The sequence below is a fragment of the Mixia osmundae genome (genome assembly GCF_000708205.1).
Source record: "Mixia osmundae IAM 14324 unplaced genomic scaffold scaffold_6, whole genome shotgun sequence".
In the NCBI taxonomy this organism is placed as follows: Eukaryota; Fungi; Basidiomycota; class Mixiomycetes; order Mixiales; family Mixiaceae; genus Mixia; species Mixia osmundae.
In genome coordinates this window covers 116,413-140,782 of record NW_014575558.1, presented here as the reverse complement: position 1 = coordinate 140,782, position 24,370 = coordinate 116,413, and the positions used below count along the sequence as shown (strand labels likewise).

Sequence of the window (24,370 nt, the reverse complement as noted above, 5' to 3'; positions counted from 1 at the left end):
AGACCGGCAGGCAAGCCCGACAGACCATGTCGGACGTGCCAAAGTCTGCAACGGTGCCGTGCTTGAGCTCACTGCGACGCGAGAGAGACGATGCTATCAGGCGCTGGTCTGCAACAAGCGCAGCGACAGTAGCTACTTACTACTACGGCGCGGACTCAAGCATCGCAAGCCATCGATCGCGAAGCGCAGTTCATACGCTACCTCGTCTCGACACGCAAGCGGGAGCGTCTGCTACCGTTCACGCTGGGAGTGACGAACAGCGCGACAGCTCCGACTCTGCCATCAGCTTGCCCATCTTCTACACGCCCTCGTTGATCTCGCCCAACGCAATACAGTCTGTTCAAGTGCCTTCTGATGGCAGCTCCGAAGCGCGCTGCTTTGTCTATGGCCATCTGCCAGACTTCCCGCAGACCGTGGCGGGATCCTCGACCGGCTCGTACTCGCCGAGCTGCCAAAGCGACCCTTTGGAGGCTCTTCGTGGCGCGGCCTCGTTCGACACAAACCGGTCTGATCCTTCTGATCAGCCGCAGAGATATTCAGGCTACTCATCCTGCTCCTCGCTTGCGCCGTCACCCGCCGAATCAGCGCAATCGCTCCTCGATGCGCTCGCCGAGACTCCTCGTCGCACAGCAAGGCATCCGTTGACGCCTCGACGGCCGGCCAGGAACGAAAGAGATGAGACTCCAAGACGGGTGCCAGCATTGATAGTGTCTTCTGCTTCTCCTGCGCAGACCATCATCTCATCGCATGAATTGCAAGACGTCATCGACCGTACAGTCCACGCGACGAATGAATATGTTGCGGACGCCCGCTTCGCCCATGGAATTTCCACTGACACATGCTCCACTTCGACATTCACCGACAGCTCGTCAGCACGCTTGCTGATCCAAAGTCCTCCAACTAAGCCAAGACCGGCAACATCGCCTGCAAGCGAGCCAAAGACCAGTCCTTTCGAACACAGGCCTCGTCGACACAGCAGCGCACAAGAGCCATCTTCGCCGACTTGCGATAGACAAAGCAAGCACTACGATAAATCCGTCTACTCTGGCCCTAGCTTTCTCGACCTGCCAGCCGACGCGCCAGAATTCATCACGCTGCTCATAGACCAGGAGGGCTTCCGGGAAGTGTCCATCAGGCTTCGCGTGTCGGCTATCGACCCGGTCTCGGAGCTCATCGCCTATGCCGCTTCAACCGAGGCTGGCTATCCTTATCATCACGGAGCTTTCCAGAACCCGCCGGCTTTGCGTCGAGTCTGCAGAGACAGTGATCTCGCGCGAGACTTTCTCGGTCGTAATGCCTCGCTGGCCATTCGCACAGCAGGCACATTTGCAGTCGAAGGAGTGGAGAAGAAGCTGCCTTGGCGTTTTGTCTATTGCGTTCGAGACAGGCTCAGTCTGCTTGGACAGCCCGTCCGGCGTGAAAAGGCAAGCTGGGTCACCAACTGATCTGTCTGGCTGATCTCAAAGGTACCAGGATCTCATCCCCATCAGCTTCACTTGCTCGGCGAGCTTCCTGAACGAGAGCAGGGGCAGAAACGTGTCTGTCATTCGCAATCTACGCAAGGGCATTCTACCGCTGGCCAAGTCTGTACAGCTCGAATAGGCCAGCAAATGGCGCGCAGAATGCACAGCACTGCGCGAGCTGCATCAGTCGCGGCTCTAGTGAATCTCGATTCGTTCGCTTGCCTCTGCATTGCCTTGAGAATTGTTCGCGCCCTTCGCGGCTGACAAAGAGATGCTCGGACTGTCATGTCATAGACTCGGAAAGCTGGACTTGTCGTCGATACTCGCAGATGTCATCGTAGGATGATTCGCCTGAGCTCCGCCCCTCCCTCGATTGCCTCGGCCTCTCGGCTGACCACGACCACGTTCGCTGCCACCGCGATGATAGTGCGCTGAGTAGTCATATTGCTCTTCATCCAAGTCGATAGAGGCATTTTGAGAGCGCTGAGACTCCTTGCTCAGGTCCCACTCGCCTGCGGATCAGCGACACGATGAGCAAACGGCAGAGCTACATGGTCCATACGGCTCACGTCCTGCTAGCTTCTCACGCTTGCGCTCGGCGATCTTTTTGCGTTCAGACTCCATGTCCTTTTGGAATTGATGCTGTTTCGCTTCCTTTTCCCTCCTCTCCCTCGCAGCCGCTTCCTCCGCCTTTTTACTCTCTGCCTCGATCACATCGTAAGATGCCTTGTCAGCATCGACCTGCACTTTCCGTGACATGATGTTCGCATTCTGCAGCTTCATCGCTTCAAGCTTGGCCGTCAGCTGGGCTTCTGTGAGCTTGTCGCGCTTGGGCCCGCCCGTCTGAGCGATCCTGGCCTCGTTGATGTACGCTCTGTTCGCTCTCGGCTTCTGAGAAACTGGACCTCGTTCGGGAGGTGACGGCTGCCTGTCCGCTTCCCCGTCTGGCGGTGGTAGACCGTCTCGTCGGGGTCCTGGCGAAGTGGAAGAGGATGGACTTGCCCCTCGCGCTGATCCGCCTCTGCCTGCTCCGCCGCGTCCTCTGTGAGCCAGGCCGCGGCGAGCGCGGGCATCTGGACCCATTGCAAGACCCTGTCGCATGGTGACAAGCGGAGGTTGATCAAGTTGTGGGTGGTAAGGCGACTCAAGGGGCGAGTCTGCAGGGCTACCGCCACTGTAGCCTGATGCGCTCGCTTGAGCATAGACGGGATGTGAGGGCTGCTGCTGCAGCTGCAGAGGCCTGGCTTGTGCTTGGGTATCCAGGGCAGCGTCGCCAAATGCTGCAGAGGGAGGCACCCAGGAAGGAGATTGCCCGAGCGCTGTGTTTGCAGCTTGAGATGACTGAAGAGCATCTGACGCTGCACGCAAGGAGGGTCCATTGGCCGCAGCGGCCTTGCTGGACGAGCTGCTGATCGGGTTGACATTCGACGGAGCTGTCGAATGCCTTGACCGTGAGGGCGAAAAGGCCATGGCAGACGCAGACAACTGGCTTCTGCCCTTGACAGGCTTGCCATTCGTGCTCGGCCCTGCGCCAGCATCGGCCTGCGCAGACTCACTCATCATCGTCGCCTGTCGCTTGGCATGAAGATCCCTCAGGCGCGTCACAGTCGCTGATGCTCGCTATGGAGAGCACGCGGGACGGGACTGGCTAAGCTGCAGGCTCGCTACACGGTATGGCAATGAGTACAACGCGGCCACAGAGCGTTCTCCTAGAGAAGCTGAGGAAGAAGCTGAAACTAGATTCGCTCTCCGAGAATCGCCCATGGACACGTGTCCATCTCGTCGATCGCTCTTCATGACTCTGCCAGCACGAGTGGATCAGAAGGAGGCAGGAGCGCAGGTGGGGGACCAGATCTACCTGCCCATTCGTTCTCCTTGCGGATCTGTGCCTCCTCTTCAGGGGTGAAGTCGTTCGTCTGTCACATCAGCCGGTCAGCAGAGCAGTGAGTGCGTGTGAGAAGAGACTTGCGATATTGAAAAGTTTGCGGATCTCTTCCGGCTGTTTGCCCTTGATCATGTTGGCGACTGTCTTGCAGCCGACGTCACTGATCGTCCGATCGATCATGCATGAGTGGGGATCGTCTCGAGCGGGCAACGAACGCACAGCAGGGGCTTGATGTCCAGATAGTTGGCCGCGAGAATGATCTCGAAGAGCATCTCTTGATCGACCTGGCTATGCTGTGAGTCATCTGCACCAGACTTGGAGAGCAGTAGCACGGACGGTGATGAACTTTTGATCCCATTCAGAGATCTCGGTGAGCTTTCGGCGGTCGTCAAATTCGTCCGTCGTAGGCTCGGGATCCTTGCGGTGATGTTCACACCATTCTAGGACCTGCAGACGGCGAAGGGTGAGACCTCGATAGCTCATCAGCCGATGTCTTGCTCTACCTTTTTGAGCACGGTAGCGTTGACGTTGGGCAGCGGAACGGGGTTGTCCGATTCGCCAACATCTGTCAGCCAAGTGATGAACGAGTGATCGCGAGTCAGACGCGAGGAGGAGCCATGCCTTCGATCATGTTCTTGATCAGCACTGAGCGATTGGCGACTTCCTTGTCGACCTTGAACTTCTCATCGTCGGCACTGTCGTCAGGTAGATCAGGAGAGCCAAAGAGAATGAGGATCAGAGCAGCCAGATGATGGCAGCAAGGTGTCGCGTGAGCAGAGGCCGGTGCGTCGACCGGAGCGGACGAGCAGACAAGAGCGATACGCGGAAGCCAGCGAAGGCGAGTTCACGAGGCATGGTCAGACCACGCGAGCATGCCAAGATGGGGAGGGCATCGACAGCGACATGATCGTAGGCCGAGGCGATGATATGCGCACGAACAAGGGTCCGTCACAGAGGCAGAGGTCGTCATGAATGGGAAGGGCAGAGACAGTGGTCAGCTCCGTTGTCCGTGTGTACAGCACAGTCATGGTAGCGCGGTCGTGCTCGACGCAAGCCATGACAAGCGTGAAGAGCGCAAATGTGAACTCACGTTACGAGGGTCACCTGAGCTTGCGAGCCTGAGCTAGATGCCTCTGCCATTGTGTGCGAGCCCGAGGCCAGGGATGAGTGTCTGCGTAGTGCTCGTGCAGTCGCTGTGCGCTCTCGCCCCGAATCAATTTCGACTGTGCTACGCGCTCAGAGCGAGCATGCTGAGTTTCTCTCACGATACACGTAGCCGTCAACGGTGCGCCTGTTGCAGACTCACGCTTGAAACGTGTTTGCATCTGCCACTTTCCTCCCCTGTCCTGTCCGAACTTCTTCGTCAACTGTCCTCCTCGACGGGACGATGATGCTCAAAGCTTTGCTGCTCTGCGCCGTGCTGGCAACCGTGCAAAGCGTGCCAACCATCCGGCCCGATGACATCCCGCTCGACAAACGGGCCTGGGGTCCCGATCTGCACTGCGCGCTGAGCCTTGACGACACAGATGGATCGGTCTTGATGGTGCAGGAGTTCAAGCTCAACATCTCCCCCGATTGGAACAACGCTCAGCTTAGCAACTTCTGGCCCAATCCCGGCTGGGCACAAGGCAGAGGTTCTTTCACGGATGGCGGCAATCGTCACTGTGCTTGGACGCTTCACGTTACCATGGCAGACCAGGACACTTGGCCATCAGACGTTGCGGTCACCTTGCGAATTGACCACCATTGGTCTACCAATACGCCTTTTGGTTTCCAAGTGGGTCAAGTTTTTGTCAATGGTGGCGAGCTACTCGATGTATGCAATCTACTCACTCGTAGACCGAAGTGATCCTAATGTTCGTGCGGGATTGGCAGGGCCAATATAGCGTAGGCGGTCTCAAGTGCAACCAGAAGTCGATCCCCTACAACAAGAACGGTCGTCTCTCGCCCTAGTCCACTAGAGCGACGCGTGTGAGGTCCGCGACAATGTCAGCGGTTGACCTACCGCCGTCTGTAGCCATAGATGCAGCCCAACAACAACGCTGGCCGGTGGCTGACTACCTGGAGAACGCCTGACGCGTAACAAATACGCTGTCTCTATTGTTCTCGGCGAGTCTGCTAAGATGGTAGTCTATATCCGCAGCGCCATGAATCTGGGAGGCGTACGATCAACGATGCCCCTCGTATCAGATTGTGCTCTTGAAGCGGGTGAGAGGCAAGCCATCATAAGCACTAGAGCTGGCGCAGACATTGCTGTCAAGGCTAAGTTTCCGAGAGTAGACGAGCAGGGGCAGGTCGAAATATAGCCAGCAGATCATCGAGCATGTAATCGCTCAAGCCATGCTTGAGGAGACTCAGTGACGAAGAAGTGTGGCCGCTTGCGTGCACTGAGACATCGGTGGCTCGCTGCTTCCAGCTCGAGCTAGCTGCTGTGAGTCATGACAGAGTGCTCTGATGATTATGCATGTAGTCTGTCTGTCTGGCTGGGATAGCGGTAGAGGGCAATGGCTCGTAGCATGGTGTTTTCGCCTCTGCCGGCGCATCGCCGGTCATCAGAAAAGTCTTGACGGTGTATCGACTTGGCCAGAAAAAGTCGCCATCAAGCTCAAAGATCTCCTTGAAGACCAATGGCGGCAGTCGGCGCAGTGGAAGCAGCCCAAGCGGCGCAAAGACAAGTGCAAGTGGAACGTCGTCTGCCTGTCAATCTCGACTTGGGCTATCTCATGCTGACCGACCCAAACGCCCTGGATGCTCAGCAATTCTCGTCAGTCTCGTGCTCGCCTTGCTCTCCCTCAAGGCTCCCCATTCGCCCGGCTCATCCATTCCGAGTGCTACAGTGAAGACAGAGAGGTCACTCTGCGAGCAAATGCGAGGGATGGAACCCAACTCCTCATCAATGCCATCTTTGCACAGAGCATACAGAGCTCCTCGGATGGTCCACTCGCTCAATTGCCACCGCCTGCCCTCATGCTGCCCAGAGAGAAGGCTGTGAGCATAGCAAGCACTCAGACATAGTCCATGCTCATGTCACTGGCTTCTCCGCAGCTACCCAAGCCGAAACCGCCAACGAAATGGGAGAAATTCGCCAGATCAAAGGGTATCACGACCAAGGCCAAGAAGGATCGTCTCGTCTTTGACGAGGAGAAGCAGGACTGGTACGCCTCCCTTGCATCTGCTGCACATGCTCATCAGCCTGCTCATCCGATGCGACAGGGTGCCAAGCTATGGCTACAAAGGCAAGAACAAGCAGACTGAAGATCAATGGATTGTAGAAGTACCCAACAATGCCGACCCGTCGTTCGATCCCGTGAAAGCGAGCAAAGACGAGCGCAAGGCGAGGAAGCTCAAGAACGAGCAACAGCGCCTCCGCAATATCACAAGGACAGCCACTGCGCCAACCACTGTTGCCGCTGCTGCGGCAAAGGAAAAACAAGCTATCGCTGCTTCTAAAGCTCTCGCGGGCGCCAAACTCGACAGACCAGAGCAGGCTGCCCGCAAGCGAGAACTAGAGAGCGAGTTGGCAACGACCAAGAAGAGCACCGCTAGTCTCGGTCGCTACGACACCCAGCTCAAAGGCGAAGGCAAAGTTCGAGGTGTCAAACGCAAGGTGAATGCAATGCACAGTTCCGTCATCGCATCGTGCTGACTTTGTCGATAGTTCGAGGCAGCAACGATGCCTGCAGGCGATGAGCGAGAAAAGGCACTCACCCTGCTGCGCGATCTGTCTACCAAGGGTCCCAAACGACTCGGTGCGGGCGAGTCCACCGTCAATGCTCGCAAAGCAATCAACACTGCCTCTGCCGGTCGCGGTGCCGCGTCTCTTGTACGTTCTGCAGAGGGCAGAAGCAGCTCAGCTCGAGGTAGAGGCAGAGGCAGGGGTCGCAAGTAGAGCATGGCGGCAATTGTATGTTTGCATTACTACTTCCGCATGACAATCAAGCATCTTCCATCTCTTCGTCCTCTTCCTCTTCGTCCTCTTCATCGCTGTCCTGACCCTCTTTGACATCAAGAGAGAGCTCGAAGCTCTGATCGCAGCCAATGTACTGTCCACACAGCACAGACAGCTCCAGCTCGTGGTGACCCTGAGGCAGGATGAACTCGAGCTTTAGTGTCTGCGCACTGATCAGTGCGGTTTTCTTGATGCTGAGCAGGTTGTTCGTCTTGGGATCGCCAATGATGGCCCACCATTGCTCCGAGACTGGCAGAGGGAAGAATGGCGCGACGACGCTCGACACTTCTTCGTCTTCGCCGCGAGACAGTGTGACCATGACCGTGATGGGCGCTCCAGCACTGAGGTCGCTCTCGTCGATCACCTCTTTCGTAACTTCGAGCGAGGGATAGGCGTTGACAAAGGCCGCTACAGCAGACTTTTGTTTGTTGTCCATCTGAAGCAACTTGTCCCGGTCATCGTCTTCCAGGTCGATGAGATCATACACTGATTCCACGCCTGCGTCCACGAACCGCTTGATGACCTCGGGCGTAAAGTGGGGAATCTGTTTGAGCACAGGCTCGGGGCCATTCGACCGCCAGACTGCCTGTACGACTTGCTGCTGCAGGTCGACACAATATGTCGCATTGAGATAGGCGGAAGACGACATGACATCGATCATGGCTGACAGTAGATTCAGCACGCGTCCCAGTATGACCAGCTGGTCGGACGCAAGGTCGGCAGGCAAGCGCAATCTCGAAAAGTGAGCCTGAAGCAGGACATTCGTCTTGATCCGCGGCTGATCGAAGTCGGGTGAGGCAAGCTTGACCGGCAGACGATCGTAGATCTTCTGCAGCAGCAAGTCTTCCCTGTGCCGTATCGGAACATCCTCGAACTCGGCTGCCGATGACACAATCTCCAAGAGACCTTTGACTGTCAAGCAAGACTAAGCGCGCGCATCATACACAGTCAGGGAACGTACGTTTGGTTCTCTCGGTGAGCGAGAGGGAAAAGATGTCGATGGTGATATGTCTGACATTGTAGTAGGCGGCGATCATGCCCAAGTTAAGCGCAGAGAGGTCCATATCGTCGTCGACTTGCAAGCACTTTGAAGCCGACAATTCTGATACGGTGCTCTCAACGAGTTCGGAAAGATGGTCGCTGATATGCCTGTGCGAGACACCCTGCAGATTGTAGTAGTTGGCATTTGCTGCGAGGCGCCTATACATATATGTCCAGGTCAAGTAGTCGAGCGCTTCTTGCTTGTTCTCAACCGTCTTTGTTACTATCTCGGCATTCAAGTGGTCCGCTAGACTGAGATGCAGATGTGATTCGATAGGCAAGCCTTCGTTCAAGACTTTCTTGAAGAATTCTTTGCGAACCTGTTTGCGCAATAAGTAAGTGTGACTATCCTGAGTATAGAAGCCGTACCTGTGGACACATAAGGACACATCGACTAGACGTGTCTTCGGCAGGTCTGCAGGCTCTGCCCATCATCTGAAGTACATCGGCGAATGGGTAGTCGATATAGCGATGCTCTTTGCCTTCGAATGTTTGCACACCCATCAAAACGACCATGTGCGCCTTCATAGGTATCGACCAGGCCGTGTCTTTGGAAGCTACGATGACTTGTATAGCACCAAGGCCGTACAGCTGTTCGACAATCTTGCGATCGCGCTTGGATAGGCCTTCGTGATAGAAGCCGATACCATGCCTGAGTGTATCCTTCAGATCTTCATCGCTGATAAGCTCCAATGTGCTTTCGAGCTCCGTCACATCAGCGTTGAGGAAGCGATTCTGATCTTCGTCGGCGAGGCAGTACGTGAGCAAATCGGTCGCGGTGAGCTTGCATTGCTTGCGAGATGGAACGAAAGCAATGACCGGCCGAGCTTCTGCCCATTCGATGATGGCTAGATAGGCCGGCTTAGCCATCTGGAGCATCAGCGAGGGGAAGTGCGGCACGTTGAAACTCTGCAAATGGACCTGCAAAGGTAAAGGTCGAGCACCTGGTGAAAAATTGAAGATCGTCTGCGAGTTTGCACCCATCCATTCGCCGAGATCTCTGGCGTTGCCGAGCGATGCGCCGAACCCGATAATGCGAGTCTTGTGCTCGGTTTGCGCGCCAATGAGGCGGGTTCGGGAGACGACTATCTCGTATGTAGGACCAATCTCTGAGCCGATCAAGTGCAACTCGTCGGCAATGAGAAGAGCTATTTGCTGCACATTCTTGCGTTGCTTCCAACGTCGGGAAAGCAAGTCCCACTGGGTCGGCGTGCAGATCACCAAGTCGCTTTCACTGAGAATGCGAAGATCGGTTGATGTCTCGCCCGTAAGCGCAGCGATGTTCTTGCCCCCACGAAGTTTGCCAAGCCTGTTCTGCCACTCTGCGACGCGGGTTTCGACAACGTCTGGATAGGGCTCGATGCAGACAGCTCTCCCCGGCTCGGATTGAGACCATAGCCGCATGAGGGCCAGCTCTGCGCAGACAGTCTTCCCACTGCCAGTTGGCGCGCCGACAAAGACGTTATCGTCAGATGTGAACAGCGCCTGAAAGCACTGCGTTTGTATCTTGTTGAAGTCGTTAAACTCTCGCTGAAACACTGCGCTGTACTCGCCATCACGCAGTGCGCTGATAGGCAAAGGCTGCAGATCGAGCAGCGGTGTTGGCGGTGGGAACTTGTCAGGCAGGATCAGATGCCGGAAAGAGATGGGCAACCGCGTCTCTGAAGCCATCCATCGATCAGAAATGACCGAGATGAAGTAGTTGGGCGGGAGGGGCTCAAGCAATCGTACTGTAAAGGTCACGAAGTGATCTTCCTGAGCGAAGCGCTGTCGGAGCAGGAATTGATCCGAGAAAAGAATGACTTCGCCGTCGACGTCTTCCACTAGTATCCAGAAGCTTTCCGCGCCGCCATGCGCTCGCTCGTTCCACTGAAAATCGGGCGTGATAGTCAATTCGATCCTGAGCATAGTCCTTGTGATCGGTTGAACATGCGCAGATAGCTCCACTGATCCAGGTTTGGTCGTTAGTCTTAAAACGCAGACGAAGAAGCGATGTACGGACCTCTTGGGACCTGGTGAACAAGATTATGGACAGCACGACCAATCTCGGCGCGACCCATCAGCTCTCCGAGCTCGGGTGGTTCCAAATCGAAGTAGCGATACCACGGAAATTCCTTGCGCTCTGCTCGCCGGATTATGTCTGCCGTTACACCCTTGCACTGTCGCAGAGGTGTCATCGATGGCCACATGCGCTTCTCGACCATCTGGCACAGCGCTAGCGCTTGATGCGTCAATGCTGCCCAGCCCCGTCGTAGGCAGATCTCAAAGATGGCTCGCAAAATCCGTCCTGCAGACTGAGTGACGTAGACCATATCCGCTACCAGCGCAAAGCCATCCAGCTTGAGCTGCGAGATGTAAGACTGTAGCAAAATGTTGATCTTTGCAGACGGCTCGTCAATGCTCTCCTTGACGGGTATAGGCACGCGTTCGATCAGCTTAGCGAGCTCTGGCTTCTCTTCTTGGCGCACAGGGATCAGCTTGAACTCTTCGGATAGCGAGAAGATCCGGAATAGCGCAATCATGTTGATATCAGGCTTAAGATGCTTGCCATAAGTCGACATAGAAGCCACATTTATATAGTAGTGAGCAGCGACGCGACCGATGTCGTTAGTGAACATTTCGCCGGATTTACGATCATATCTCAGCATGCCAGCCCTCTCGAGGGATGCAGCTGCAGTGTGTATGAGGTCGGCGCGATACTGTATCAGCGAAGGATCATCTTCTTCGTAGTCCGCAGGCACGCCATAGAGCGCAGGAGAACCGAGCATGCGAGTAAAGAGATATGTATAGCCAAGCCAAGCAACGCCCTCGTCGCGATTGCGTATTGTTCCTAACACGAGCTCAGCGTTTAGGTTGTCGGCGAGCTTCGGCCCCTGAAATTGAGATTCGATCGGCAGCTGCTGGTTGAGCATACTGAGGAAGTACTGTAATTGATCTTGATTGGTGATGACAACGGACTCGCCGTATTTATCATATTGCGGACGGCCAGCACGACCGAGCATCTGAAGCGTATCTTGGGGCGAAAGTTCGACCCATCGACCCTTTTCAGGGTTGTAGATTTGGGTGCCCTTTATGACGACGCAGTGAGCGGGCAGATTGACGCCCCAAGCCAGCGTGGCAGTGCAAACGAGTACTTTGAGGCGTTTTTCTGCAAAAAGCTCTTCGACCGTGCCGCGGTCAATTCGGTTCATGCCAGCATGGTGTATCGCTATGCCATAAGGCAACAGATCTTTGAGATTCGGATCGCTTGCTTTGCTGGCTTCCTCTTCTAATACAAGCCGCTCGCCGCCGCCCGACTGGATGAAGGCAGTGATCGTCTCTCGCTCGACGGCAGCATCTCGCAACGCTTTGGCGGTCTTTGCAGTTTCTTTGCGTGAGTGAACAAAGACGAGCGTCTGATTGCCAGCTTGAGCCTGCTCGAGCACCTTTTCATAGCAGACTTCGTTCATGACCTGATACCGCATGATGGCTCGCTTCTCGGTGACACCTACGAATTGCTGCCGTAGGGGACATGGTCGGTAAGTGGCGTCAAAGTAGAAAAGACCCTTGTTTGGGTTCACCCGTAGAAAGCGAGCAACGTCGTGGTAATTTGGTAATGTAGCCGACAAGCCGACTAAGCGAACGTAATCCTGGGTTTGCTCCATTCGACGAATTGTGCGAGCGACAATACTTTCGAGCACAGGTCCTCGATCATCGTGCAGCAGATGGATCTCGTCAATGATGATGAGCCTGACGAGATTGGTGTAGGAAGTATCGGTGCTTTTGCGCGTGATGACATCCCACTTCTCAGGCGTGGTGACGATGATCTGAGTGGCTGCGATCTGTTGCTTGGTGAGCTGACGATCGCCCGTGAGCTCGCTGACTTGTATGCCGAAAGGCTCTAGCCGTTTGCCGAACGAACCAACCATTTCTTGCACGAGCGCTTTCATCGGTGCAATGTAGACAATCTTGAATGCGTTGTAATCGATCTCGCCCGTTGACTCGTCACGGAACTTGCCGATCTCGTTCAAAATGGTCAGCATGGCCACATTAGTCTGTGCACAGCCATGTCAGCGCAAGGTCACGATACTCAGTAAGACAAAGGCCGACTTTGCCAGCACCAGTTGGCGCACAGAGCAATATTGGCTCATCGTCGCCGAAAGCGACCGGATAAAGTCTCGACTGGATGCGATTTAGACTGACAGCGCCAGCAAAGGCAGGCCTTGTCCATTCAGGCAGGGCATCGATCATGACTTTTTCGCCTTCGACAGCGGGAGCGGGCTTGGGCTCAGGCACGTGAATCTCCTCGTATCCCTTCTTCGTCCGCTTGATGGATCCTTCCGGCAACTTGATCTTCTTGTTCGACATGAGACGAGAACCCTCTGCAAATGCTAACGCTTCGAGATCGAGCGCCTTGCGCGGCTGAACAAGTGAGCCTGCGGTGATGTTGGCCGTCTTTGGAATGTCAATGATCGCCTTCCCATTCGTAGCAGGCTTTGTTGCACCGTTGGTTATAGCACCGCCTCGCAGCTCCTTCAGAATGTATCCCAAGTTGCGTTCACGCATAGCGACTTCGACGTCGACCTTTTCATCGTCGTCGGCTCGCGCAAGTCTGGTGCACCAGACGATGACGTCCCTGTTGCGGACGAGGGTGGCGACGAGATCAAAGTGCTCAAAGTCGAAGAGCGTGACGAGAGCGTTTTCACATTCTCCTGTGGACTGCTCGGCAGAGAGGATGTCCATCGCTTCTGAAGTCTTGGTGGTGGCTTCTTGTGGATCTGCATAAGACTGGGAGATGAGCCTTTGTAGCCAAAAGCCATCGATTTGGCGAGCGTGTATGCGTTCGATGATGGTAGAAGAAGACGATTTGCCGTCGGTAGCAGCACCAGTCTGACCGTTCGTGCCGCCGATAACAACATCGTCATCTTGGCCGTCTCCATCGAGCAAGCCAGGCTGACCATCATCTTCGTCTATTGCATTGTCGCTATCCTCCACACCGTCATCGTCATCGGCAGACTCTCCATCGCGTACGACGTAGCCACCCTCCTCATCGTCCTCTGCATCCTCGTCGGCGAATACGACCGCGACACCTTGCTCGTCGTCTATCTCGCCCTCGCGATTCCTGAGCGCGGCCTCGTCGGTCTCGTCGGCGTTGTAATCTGTGATTTTCTTCGCGAGATTGATGAGATCGGTGAACTGGGCAGTGGTGAGTGTTGCGCCAAAGAGCTCCTGCAATTCTTTCTTCTTGTCGAAATCCTTGAGATTGGCATCTTTGAGGGTCTCGAGAGCAAGATCGGCTGCTGATCTGACGACTTCGGCTGTTTGATCGCCGAGGATGGCTGCAGCGGTGGAGAGCAAGAGTTGGTAGATCTCGCGTGTCTCTGTGGTACGAGGTCGATAGCGGATGCCCTCTGTCTCATCTGTTGCGTCGACGATGTCCCTGTAGCCTGATGACATTGCACCTGAAGATGCCTTTGCACGCTTCTTCCGCTCGAGCAGCGCAATCTCATCGTCTGCAGAGGCAGAAGCGGCGGCGGTGACGGCTTTCCTCTTCTTCTTGTCGACGTTGGCGGTGTCGCGGGTGATGCGTGAGCCCATCGCCTTTGGATCTATACGACCGACGAGCGTCTCTGGTTCGCCCGTCGGCTCGTCCTGTCTCTGACGGATGGCAGACCTGTCCGCCGACAGGACGAGGCTGCTCATGGCATTGTACCTACGACTCGATCTGCATGAGCGCCCCGCTGCTCACTCGACAGACAGCATACGCACTGGTATTGTGAAAAGTCCTTGCCCGCCATCGTTGGCAGCTTGTCGGGCCGTCGGGGCTCGAGAAACAGCGGCGGTCGGAGTGGTCTGTCTAAGATCGTCAGATGATATAAAAATAATTCAAAAACTCCTCCTACGCTCTCTCGGCCTGCCTTGCTCTGATGGAGCTCAGATTGACTCGGCTCAGCCAGACGATGGAAGAGTTTGTCAGACTCTCACCGTCGGCCAGACTGGGCTGAATCTGATCGAGCAGTCAGAAATGACAGACAGAACAAGGACGACAATGGCACTGCTCTCTGCAGCCGCACTGGGCCTGAGTGAACCTCTGGCTGGTTCATCTCAGGCTAGCATGAGCCGTAGTCGATCAGCAGAGCCTACGCGGACGGTCAACAGTCCTCCACAAGCACACGCCCGTGAACACCTCGAACGACCGTCAGACCAACTCGTTCGGTCGAGCTCAGACGATCACACGACGCTCAGCATGCGCCGTCAAGAGGCTCAGCAGCATACCCAACGCTTTCTCACCGACGCCATCGCTCAGAGCTCCGGGCGGACGATGCCAATGTCGCACAACATGGCACTGCTCATGGGCAGACTCGATCAAGATCTGACCCAGTCGCCTTCGTCCAAGTCATCAGACTCGCCTGCCATTGACCTCACCGCAGTCATCCCGCATCCTGCTGTAGAGCAAGGCCAACTGGTCGTCGCCACCACCGACAGCGTGGACGAGGTCATCCTTGACGCCCTGACGACCCAAGACGGAGAGCAACAGCAGGAAGAATACGAGGGCGTCATCCGATGCATCTGCGGTCTCGAGGACGATGATGGCTTCTCGATCCAATGTGAGCGATGTACAGACTGGCAACATGCCATTTGTGTCCGCATCAATCCAGATTCTGTCCCGGACGAGTACTTTTGCGAGCTCTGTGCGCCCAGAGAGACTAATGGCGCCCAAGCTAGGGCTCGTCAGCAACTGAGGATCAAGTACGAATTTGAGCTGCAAGCTGCCAGAGACCCCAATGCCTTCTTGACCGAAGATGACGAGCTGTACTACCGTGGCATCGAATCTGCCGAGGCACGCGAGCGAGCAGCAGCAGCACTGCTCGTACTCGATGAAGACTCTGGCGACTATGTCCTTGCTTCTTCCTTTGCGCCAAAACGGAAGAGAAGCACGCTCACACCTCAGACCGCACTCGAGACAGTTGAAGATGACAACAACGACGAGGGCAAACGTCAGAGGACGCCGCCTCTGGCAGGAGCCAGAAAACGACAGAAGTCAGCCAAACGCGGCCGACCCCCTACTCAGGCTAACCTGCCTCAGACGCCCATGAATGCTCAGGGCGGTAGTGCGCCTGCCACACCCGCTCCCGGTCAGGAGACTAGCAATCGACGCGAACTGAGACCTTCGACCACTGGCGCGCTCGCGACGCCCTTTGGTCTCTCGAAAGACACTGTTGCTGCAGCTGCTGAGAATGTTGAGGAGCAGGATCCGTGGCTGTATGAATACACCGCCATCGACGACAACCGTCTCGTCGACAGAACCGCCGTCAGCGATCGTCTGACGACGGCGATGCAGTGGTTTGTTGCAGACCAAGACTTTGTCAGGCAACAAGCTGCAGATAATGGCTATTTAGCCATTCGTGGCAAACGTTCCAGCAAATCCTATGATGCTTCGCTACAGTACTTTACAGATCCTCTAACGCCTGTCTATCTGGACGACGAGCTGCCAGCACCGGCGAAGCTCGTCATTGCTCCCTTGCAGCCTAACGCCTTCTGCCTTGCCCCCTCCACTGCCAATCCGTTTGCACAATTGACTACTACGCCGACGCTGGCCTGCCCCTACCCACGGCCGATCACCCATGCTGTCTATGCAAATGACAACATTTCGACAGGCTCATTCATTGCAGAGCTGCGCGGCGAGATCTCCACTCTCGAACAATACAGGCAGTCACCTGTCAATCAGTATGCCGGCATGGGCGTGCCAAAGCCCTACGTGCGATCACTCACCGCGCCCTGGAGCTTAGCCATCGATTCCAGACAATATGGCAACGACACGCGCTTCATTCGCACGGGCTGTCATCCCAATGCTGTCGTGCTTCCTGTCATTGTCGCTCCGAAGCCGTATACGGAGGACGAAGCAGTTCAGCTTCTGCGCAAACCCACTGTCAAGTTTGGCGTCTTTGCTTTGACCTTCATTGCCAAGCGAGACGAGATCGTACTGCCGTGGGACTGGGATGACAATCATCTTGTGCACCTGCTTCCCGATCTACTGCTGTCTGAGGAGCCGTCGCTCGAGCCAGATGCCATAGAAGACGTCTCGCGAAAGATGGCTAGTGTTCTCGCTACCTTGCTCGGCTCAACTACGTGTGCCTGTCAAAAGCGCAAAGACTGCTCTGTCGTCTGGATGTGGCGGCTCGCTGCTGCTACTACTGCTTCAGGCAGAGGAGCTCAAACTCAGGACGATGCAGTCAAAGCAGCTTTGCAGAACGTTTTGCTGGCTGCCCGTGACGGCGGTAGCGCGAACAGTCGATCAAAGGCTACTCGGCGCAAGCACAACAGCAGCAAACGTCCAGAGCTAGGCTCGTTGGTTGGCATGTATCGATCTTGGCTCGGCCGGGACGAACTGCCAGAGCTGATTGAGGACGATTCGGATGGTCAAGACGACCAAAAGCGTACCGAGGAGTCGGAAGCACCTGTCACGCCTGCATCGGAAGCCATAGACGAGGACGTCGAACCGCCTCCATCTGCTAAACGTGTACGCAAGATGATCAACGATTACGACTCGGACTCGGATGCCACTGATCCTCTCGCTGGCTCGCCCGAGCCAGAACCCGCAGTGTTTAGAGCTCCATCTGTTGCCCGTTCAAGCTCGCAAGAGCCTGCGCTTGTAGCGAAAGAGCTGCAAAGTATCTTTGAGGATGCGTCACCTTCTGCTGAAGTGGATTCGCCTGCGAAGGAGGCCCTCCTTGCCCCGATCGAAACGGCAGCAGTGCCCATCGAAATGCCAATCGAGCAGCCACAAGTCAAGACACCTACGCCGCCGCCGCCGCCAGAGCCTGTCAAGCCCAAGGCGACGCTTTCATTCGCAGCCTTCCGGAAACGTCTCGCTTCAAAGAAGCCCTTGTCGCCGACTGTCGCAAAGACGGAAGACAAGCTCGATGGCGGTAAGAACACCCTTCCCGCGGGTGGACAAATTGAAGATGCTGCGGAGGCAGACATCATCAGTGCATCTATGGATACACCCAGCGCTGCACTCGTCGGCGACACGCCCATGACGGAGACCCCGGCAGAGACACCCTCAAATTTGTCGTTCTCGGCGGATACTAGCTATTTTCCTCAGCTTGGGATATCTCAGACTCTCGACGCGCCTCCGCCGCGCGATACCAGCCCGCCGACAATCCGCAAGCGATCTATCTCGCCAGTTGTAACTCATAGACAGGCCTCTCCCGCCGCTGTGATGCCGCATACGCCAGCGAGAGAGACCACGCCCAATGAACAGGGCGACTTGAGCTCACCGCCCGTACAAGCGAGTCTGCCTTCATACGACAGCATGCAATCGTCAAGCGATCGAGCGATCGAGCGCCCAACTATCTGGCGACGCGACGATCTAGCTGGGCGTAGCGCTTTCGAACAACGGGGCGATGAGACAGGCGTACGCTATCCAATGCAGCCTGCGAACCACCCATTCGCAGAAGACAATCGATTCGGCTCCGAACCAAGCCGGATCGAACCGCCCTCTGGCCCTCGGAGCCGTGGCGTGTACATCGGTCGTGGGGGCGGTCCACCATCGGGCTTCGTTCGCGAATCTGCTTTCAATACCGCGCCAGGCTACAGATCTTCGTCTAGCTTCACTTCTCAGGGCACACATCCAGCTCATGCGAGCTATCGAAATACGCCCCAGCAGCCACCGAGTGCACCGCGAGCCTTGCAACCAACGTCAGCATTTGCATCCGCACCTATACCCGCCTATGTCACTCCAGCAACGGGTCGAGCGTCATGGCCACCGCCTCCACCGAGCACCGGATTCGCGTTCCAGAACAGCGAGCGAGCGCGCTACGATGGTGAGCTCTTCAATCCAGTGTGGCCCTGCTTATGCTGACATTTCGACGTTGTAGGCGTACCCAAGGGGCCTCGTCAGAGCCGCGGTCTGGGAGCAAAGACGAGAGGCTTCCGCGGTGGTCGCGGCCGGGGCATGTAGCGATCTTCCCTCGCACGCAATCAATGCACGTTCCGCACGTAAGGAGCAGCGTCTTTGATCATCTATGAATGGCCAGTCGAGTACAACAACACGCTCCAGCGCGCTATCCGGCGAGCGAGTCTTACTTTTCGTTTGAGCTGCGGTGTTTGGGCAGGGTGTCAATCTCAATAGCCTCGTCATCGCCAGGCAAAGCGACGTGTTCGGGCTTCTTAGGCGGTGGGGGAGCTCGGCTCATGGACCATGTGTATAAAACGGATCCGAGGATGATGACGGCAATCCCACTGGCTCTGCCGTAGGTGACAATATCGTGAAATAAGGCGACGCCCAGGAAAGTCTGCAGAACGCCTCGAACGGCAGACGAGATCATGTGTGTGGTCGGCGAGGTGACTTTGATGGAGATGAAGCCAGCGATGCAGATGGCAAAGCCGAAGAAGCCAGTCAAGAGCGTGCCCGCGACGAAGGTGTACAGCGCATGGCCGCCCTCTGCGATCAAGCTCAGCAAGCCACCGGTCTCGACGATGACTGCGAACGGTAGCAGCGCGAGGGCCGTCATCAGATTAGCATACCACACCAGATTCATGGTGCTCTGAAATCACAAGACTATGAGCTTCTGCCCATAGAAAGCTGTGCAGGCTTACGTTCTGCACGACCGGGAGGGCACGCTTGATAGCGATAGCGTGGGCCGCTGTGGTAGCGGAACTGCCAACGCCGAGAATGATGCCAAGGAGACTGACTGACATGTCCTCAAACCCGACGCCGAGGGCGAAGCCAATGCAGACGACGCCAATAGACGCGATGGTGGCCTTGCTCGGGACAACTGTCAGAAAGTGGTATGACAGGATAGCCGTGAAGGGCAAAACGAGGCCCCGGGCGATCTGATAGAACGAAGCGTCCACATACTGCAGCGTGAACGTGTTGAGTGCCAGTCCGAGCGTGTTGATGGTCAGAAAGGGCGCGAGACCGCGGAGGACTTTCTTGTTCCACGTCGCCGGGAGATCGTAGTAGCCAAAGAGGGCGGTCATCCAGAGCAAGATGACTGCCACCACGAGCTGGAGGAAGAGGAAGTAGAGGGGCAGTGCGACGGCGTTGAGGACCCACTTGTTGGCGACAATCATCGTCAACGCGGCCACCATGTAGAACGTCACCGCGCCGGCCACCTGCAGGTTCGTGCTCTCCCTGGCCGGCGGACCTGCCTTGATGGAGGAGAAGCCATTTGCAGATCCGTTGGCTAGCTCGGCCTCTCGCAAGCCAGCAGGCGAGCGCGAGGGTGAACGAGACAGTGAACTTGACAGCCTGCCAAGATTGTCGACCTCGTCCACATCGTGATTGGCCGGGCTGAGGAGAGGGATGGCAGCCTCCGTGCCATCACCGGACGGTCTCTGCCGCATCGTCGTCATACTCGTCTGGCGAGCAGCAAGCAGTCGGAGCTCAGCCAGAAAGCTGGGCTCCTCAGCGCGTAGAACCGCGTGCACCGCGCCACAAACAAAAGTCAAGGGTGACAACAATTAGAGCTATACATCTGCCACTTCGGGGAAGGCAGCATGGATGACCTTGGAGCTGATCAGTCGTGTTCGACCAACGCGTGAAGCAGCGACTCACATCGTCCAGGATAGAGTAGATCAGATGCTGATTGAGGCGCCGATATTGGACGGCGGCGAAGACGCGCCTCGCTCCCCTCCGAGCATTCGACCTTCCAATGACGTTAGCCGCCACGTCTGCGCTCGCATCGTCAGCCATGATACACACGCGCATCAGCGCTCCACTGACCCGGCATGAGAGTGGAGAGCTTCCGGTAGGCGGCGTCGCGTGTAGCAAGCCGTTCGCTTGGCGTCCGCGGTACGCCTGGTGCTTTGAGCACGCCGCCCGGCCACATCATTGACTTGACTAGTCCGATCGTTGCCAACAGACTGTCTTCGCGTACAAGCGCAGCGACGGCTTCGCGAAATTTCCTGCGCTCATGTCAGACTTGCGCTGGGTTCTCAAATTGACGACATACCGCTCGATGGTCCCGCCAAGCACCTGCTGGAGTAAGATAAGGATAGCCTGTCGCCTCAGCCAGCTATTCTTCTCCTTCAGATCAAAGACCTCGATGAGGAGATCGCAGATTGGCGCGGTGAAATACGTCAGGCCTTCGCCATTGCTGCTTGCAAGGCCGACAGTGTTGCTGCTCTGCGTGACTTGCAAAGCATGTGCAATCATGCCATCTTCGTCTGCTGCAGATCCGCTCAAGCCCGCAAAGTCGGCTGCCTGTTGACTGAGACGATGGACGATCATGTCGATCATTGACGGGCCACTGAACAGTTCGTCGATGCCGGTCGTCACTGTCCGCACGATCTGTCTCACAACGCCTTGGCTTGCTGCACGCACCGGTACAGCCGCCCCTTTCTCCAGGTTCGGCAAGCTGATATGCTGACGAGAAAGGAAAGACTGCAGCTCGGGACTCTGACTGACCTGCTCATCACAGACGAGCGCTTTGAGGTATTTCTCTAGACCCGCCCGTCTCGTCTCGACAAAGGCGTCAGTCGCAGCGAGCGAGGAAACGACTTTCTTGCTCGGAAGCTCGATACCGCGCGCGGACGCATACTTCGCTCTGAGCGTGGCATGGAGCGTGACGAATTCACTGTATCGCCGAGTGCACAGCCAGCCCGATTCGAAAGATCCATCATTGGCTAGCTGTCGTACCTCGATAAGGTACAGTACGAATGTGCTGCCGTTAGCTTGGCCTTGCGTCACGCTGCCAATGCTTATGCTCGTCCGATCTGGTCTGATCCGGCTCTGCGAGCGCTGATTCTCAATCTGCTGAAGGCGATAGTTGAGTTCGCGGAGCTCACGACGAAGTGCGTCGCCCGAACGTGAAAGTATCTTCATTTCGGATTGATTCCCGGTCAGCTCTGCACGCGCCAATAATGTCTCGATGAGGCCGGATTGGCTTTGGAGCTCTTCAATTCGGGCCGTGATGCGATTGACATCGGGTGACGAGGCCGCTGTGTCGTCTGCCGAATTCACGAGCACAGCTTCCTGGCTGGCATCCGCCTCTTCGCCGTCTTCCAGATCGCTATCAAAGTCTTCAAAGACTGCTTTGCGTCGTGCCGGCGCCGATGCTGCTTCTGCATCGCGCCTAGACATCATATTGGTCGTATCGGAGATAGTCCGCTTCTCAGCAGGTCGAGTTGGTATGCTGCCAGGCAAGCCAGCGACGAGGAAAGTGTCTGGTCGGCTGAGAACTGATTCCGTCGATGCGTGACTGCGTACCGATGCTGGTCGTCCGCGCCCACGCTCGGCTTGTTTGGAAGACTCTGAGGAGGCTAGGATACTTGTGAGGGCATCTTGCACATCGCGCATTGTCTGTGCTTCCGCTGCAGCCTGTTCTGCCTTCTCGTCAGTAAAGAGCGGCGGTCGTTGCTGAGTCTCGGCCGATTCGCTGGATCCGATCAAGAAATCGATGCTGTCCGACATGCGTGGCGGTAAAACTGCTGCCGACAAGCGCGTAGGTGAGGTATCAGGCCTAGCAAGTCCGTCACGGCGTTCGTCGCGCTTTGCATGTTCGCTATCTGGACGGTTGGTGAGAGGTTGCGAGACCGCTCGGGCTTGCACTGTTTGCTGCAGCATCGATAGGGGCAGCGTGGACGCGGAGAGGGCGCGTAGAATGGGTGTACGGATGCCCGTTGATGGTTGCGATAGCTCCGCACTCGCTTCTGTCGGAAGAACGAGCTTGACGTCGGGCGTGGTCGGCTGTGCAGCCGACAGAGCGTCGAGGGCTTTGTAGTAGAGCTCTGAGCGCTGAAAGTCGGACAGGTCAGACTCTTCCATCTGCGAGAGCACGTCCACCTGCAAGCCCACGACAGCGTCGCGAACCTTGAGGAGGCGAGATGAATCTGCGAGGGTGGTCTCGCTGTTCGCAAACGCCTCGAGCAGATAAAGCTTCTGGATGTCGTCCGAGCGCACTTGGTCATTCGCGAAATAGGTTCTATATATCATCTCGAGATCCTCTGCGAGCGTGCTAGATTCTTCGCCGTTGACGTGTGCAACATCGACCTCGGACAGTGGATCTTTCAGGCCCTCGACAGATAGCCAAAACTGAACGAGCAGGGCGCGATGTCGACGATCCATGAACTCCATGAAGTACGAGACGGCTGATGCTGAGCCAAGTATTTGCCTGAGCCGCGGACGAGCTGCGTCATTGAACGCAGCACTGTGCGTATTCGAGATCGCGCGAGCCAGAGTATCGCCTCTGTGACCTTCCACGCCACGAACGGCATCATCAACTTTGACCTTGACCTGGTATAGACGGTCGATGTGGGAGCGTAAGAGGTCGATCTCGGATTTGTCCGTGCTGCTCTGTAGCAGTAGTTGTGATCGTCGCAGACCTAGAGCGACATCATTACGCAATCGCTTGAGTTCTGAGAGCTGCTTGATACGCCCAGCACTGCGCGCAAAGGCGTCGAATTGAGCCTGATTTGTGAGATGGGATATCTCATCAGCTGCCACGCGATGACCGATAGGAGCCGCATCGAGGGCTTGTCGAAGTTGTGAGACCATCTTTTGCTCGCGCAGTGCCGCGCCAGCACGATCGTCGATGAGCCTATTCCATAAATCTGGGTCTGCAAGCATCTCGAGCACCGGCAAGACGATCGAGCATGCTACGATCTCTCTGGCCATGATGCGCACTGTAGGCGATTGATTCGCTCTGTTGACGTATCAGCTTCGCTATACGGTCGCGCGTGAGGTGACTGACGAGTCTGGCAGGATGCTCCTTAGCAAACGCCCAACGACATCACGCAAGTGAGCTTCCTCGGAGGGTCGCGTATTAGTCGCAGCGACATCGATGGCTTTGTGAAGCCCTTTGATGCTATTGTGAGAGTGGGCGCGCGTCGTATTCAGATGACTCGCGTAGCGTTTGGCCATCAAAAGCTCAATATCCTCGCTGCCCGAGTCAGAGGTATTGAGCGTGAAAGCTTCGGCATGCTTGATGTTTCGCTTGCGAGTGCGAGTATCCGATACATCTCTGAGGTCGCGCTCGGCCGCCTTGCAGGCCTCGATATGATCTGTCGTGCGCTGTACGACGGTGCTTGCGATGAGCTTGGTGATGTTGATGGTGTCTATTCGCTGCAGTATGCTCGTCAGGCTGTGTCGAATGATGTCCTCTATGATGCGTGGGAATGTCCTGCCGGGTGCAGAGGCGGGCACAATGTCGTCGTACCATTTGAGGACGAAATCGCGTATGACGAGCTTGATGACGGTATCGATCTCCTCAGAGACTTTGCTCGACAGCTGCGGATGGAGCGGTCTTCTCGTCTCATCCGGGTCTGCCCATGCTAAGCGTGTCTGGAGGGCAGACCAAGCGGCCGGTGTGGTGAATGCTAGCGGCGGGATGTCGTATCTGCCATCCGTGCTGGCCTTGAGTCCTCTGGCGACTGCTTGCTGCCTGACCTGCGTTCGTCTGTACTGTAGCAGTATGATGGCAAGACCATTGAGGAGCAGCCAGCTCAATGCGGCAAACGTCGACCAGCGCAAGAGGGCAAAGAGGAGTTTGAAGGGCCCCAGCAATGCTGCAAGCACTGCGAGCAGGCTCGCCGCAGCCGCCAGTGCTTGCGTCGGACGCATCACATGGTAGACCGGAGATGGACAGACTAGTTGTGAGACATCTCGACGCTACGCCACGCTCAGTCCGGTGACCATGACCACAGACACGGACCGGTCGGTACCAGCGCGTCGTCGAGCTCGTCGAAAGTCGACATTCTAGCGATGCATATGCCTCGATACGTGACGCATTCTGCCCTTCCTGAACATTATCCCTTCATCTCATTAGTATCTCTCACGATGACGATTGCTGCTCGTCGATCATCCAGCCGCCTGTATTCTTATACCGTGTTCCCACTCCGTCATCAGCTTTGTTCGACAACAATGCTGATCACCCTCTGATACAACGATACAAAGCTCTCGTTGACCGGTTGGCTTGCTAAGCCTGTCAAATGAGCGGTATCAGCGCTCCAGTCTCCGCGCAACTCGAGATCAACTGACTGTGACACACATTTCATGCGTGCAATGCGCTCGCAATCGCCGTTAGATGCATCACACTCGGTGAGTCT

At 56.2% G+C, this 24,370-nt stretch overlaps 8 protein-coding genes across 8 annotated transcripts; 3 read left to right on the top strand and 5 right to left on the bottom strand.

Annotated features, from left to right (window-relative positions):
- Positions 1–26: 26 nt before the first annotated feature.
- On the top strand, positions 27–1,445 carry L969DRAFT_17742 (uncharacterized protein; the record flags this gene model as incomplete). The annotated part of the gene is made up of 1 exon (XM_014711677.1): positions 27–1,445. One exon carries the CDS (start codon positions 27–29, stop codon positions 1,443–1,445), a length of 1,419 nt encoding a protein of 472 aa, XP_014567163.1.
- Positions 1,446–1,460: 15 nt separating this feature from the next.
- Positions 1,461–1,637, bottom strand: L969DRAFT_50385 (uncharacterized protein; the record flags this gene model as incomplete). The annotated part of the gene is made up of 1 exon (XM_014711788.1): positions 1,461–1,637. A coding segment is annotated over one exon (177 nt), but the record flags the coding sequence as incomplete, so codon positions are not given.
- A 114-nt stretch (positions 1,638–1,751) lies between these two features.
- On the bottom strand, positions 1,752–3,026 carry L969DRAFT_94862 (uncharacterized protein; the record flags this gene model as incomplete). The annotated part of the gene is made up of 2 exons (XM_014711787.1): positions 1,752–1,975; positions 2,033–3,026. 2 exons carry the CDS (start codon positions 3,024–3,026, stop codon positions 1,752–1,754), a joined length of 1,218 nt encoding a protein of 405 aa, XP_014567273.1.
- A 57-nt stretch (positions 3,027–3,083) lies between these two features.
- Positions 3,084–4,673, bottom strand: L969DRAFT_94861 (uncharacterized protein; the record flags this gene model as incomplete). Its single annotated transcript, XM_014711786.1, has 9 exons — positions 3,084–3,262; positions 3,322–3,379; positions 3,433–3,508; positions 3,568–3,632; positions 3,685–3,795; positions 3,852–3,913; positions 3,970–4,043; positions 4,439–4,571; positions 4,655–4,673. 9 exons carry the CDS (start codon positions 4,671–4,673, stop codon positions 3,084–3,086), a joined length of 777 nt encoding a protein of 258 aa, XP_014567272.1.
- Positions 4,674–4,735: 62 nt separating this feature from the next.
- On the top strand, positions 4,736–7,237 carry L969DRAFT_94860 (uncharacterized protein; the record flags this gene model as incomplete). The annotated part of the gene is made up of 7 exons (XM_014711785.1): positions 4,736–5,164; positions 5,224–5,284; positions 5,986–6,112; positions 6,186–6,336; positions 6,394–6,503; positions 6,562–6,955; positions 7,007–7,237. The coding sequence occupies 7 exons, from the start codon at positions 4,736–4,738 to the stop codon at positions 7,235–7,237; spliced, it is 1,503 nt and encodes a 500-aa protein (XP_014567271.1).
- Positions 7,238–7,283: 46 nt separating this feature from the next.
- Positions 7,284–14,115, bottom strand: L969DRAFT_17737 (uncharacterized protein; the record flags this gene model as incomplete). The annotated part of the gene is made up of 6 exons (XM_014711676.1): positions 7,284–8,209; positions 8,259–8,658; positions 8,708–10,284; positions 10,341–12,372; positions 12,428–14,030; positions 14,087–14,115. The coding sequence occupies 6 exons, from the start codon at positions 14,113–14,115 to the stop codon at positions 7,284–7,286; spliced, it is 6,567 nt and encodes a 2,188-aa protein (XP_014567162.1).
- A 251-nt stretch (positions 14,116–14,366) lies between these two features.
- L969DRAFT_623810 (uncharacterized protein) lies at positions 14,367–18,708 on the top strand (the record flags this gene model as incomplete). The annotated part of the gene is made up of 2 exons (XM_014711784.1): positions 14,367–18,144; positions 18,199–18,708. The coding sequence occupies 2 exons, from the start codon at positions 14,367–14,369 to the stop codon at positions 18,279–18,281; spliced, it is 3,861 nt and encodes a 1,286-aa protein (XP_014567270.1). The 3' UTR covers positions 18,282–18,708.
- L969DRAFT_50530 (uncharacterized protein) lies at positions 18,403–23,885 on the bottom strand (the record flags this gene model as incomplete). Its single annotated transcript, XM_014711783.1, has 7 exons — positions 18,403–18,867; positions 18,920–19,729; positions 19,808–19,831; positions 19,881–19,996; positions 20,049–20,230; positions 20,278–22,968; positions 23,017–23,885. 7 exons carry the CDS (start codon positions 23,883–23,885, stop codon positions 18,403–18,405), a joined length of 5,157 nt encoding a protein of 1,718 aa, XP_014567269.1.
- Positions 23,886–24,370: the final 485 nt, after the last annotated feature.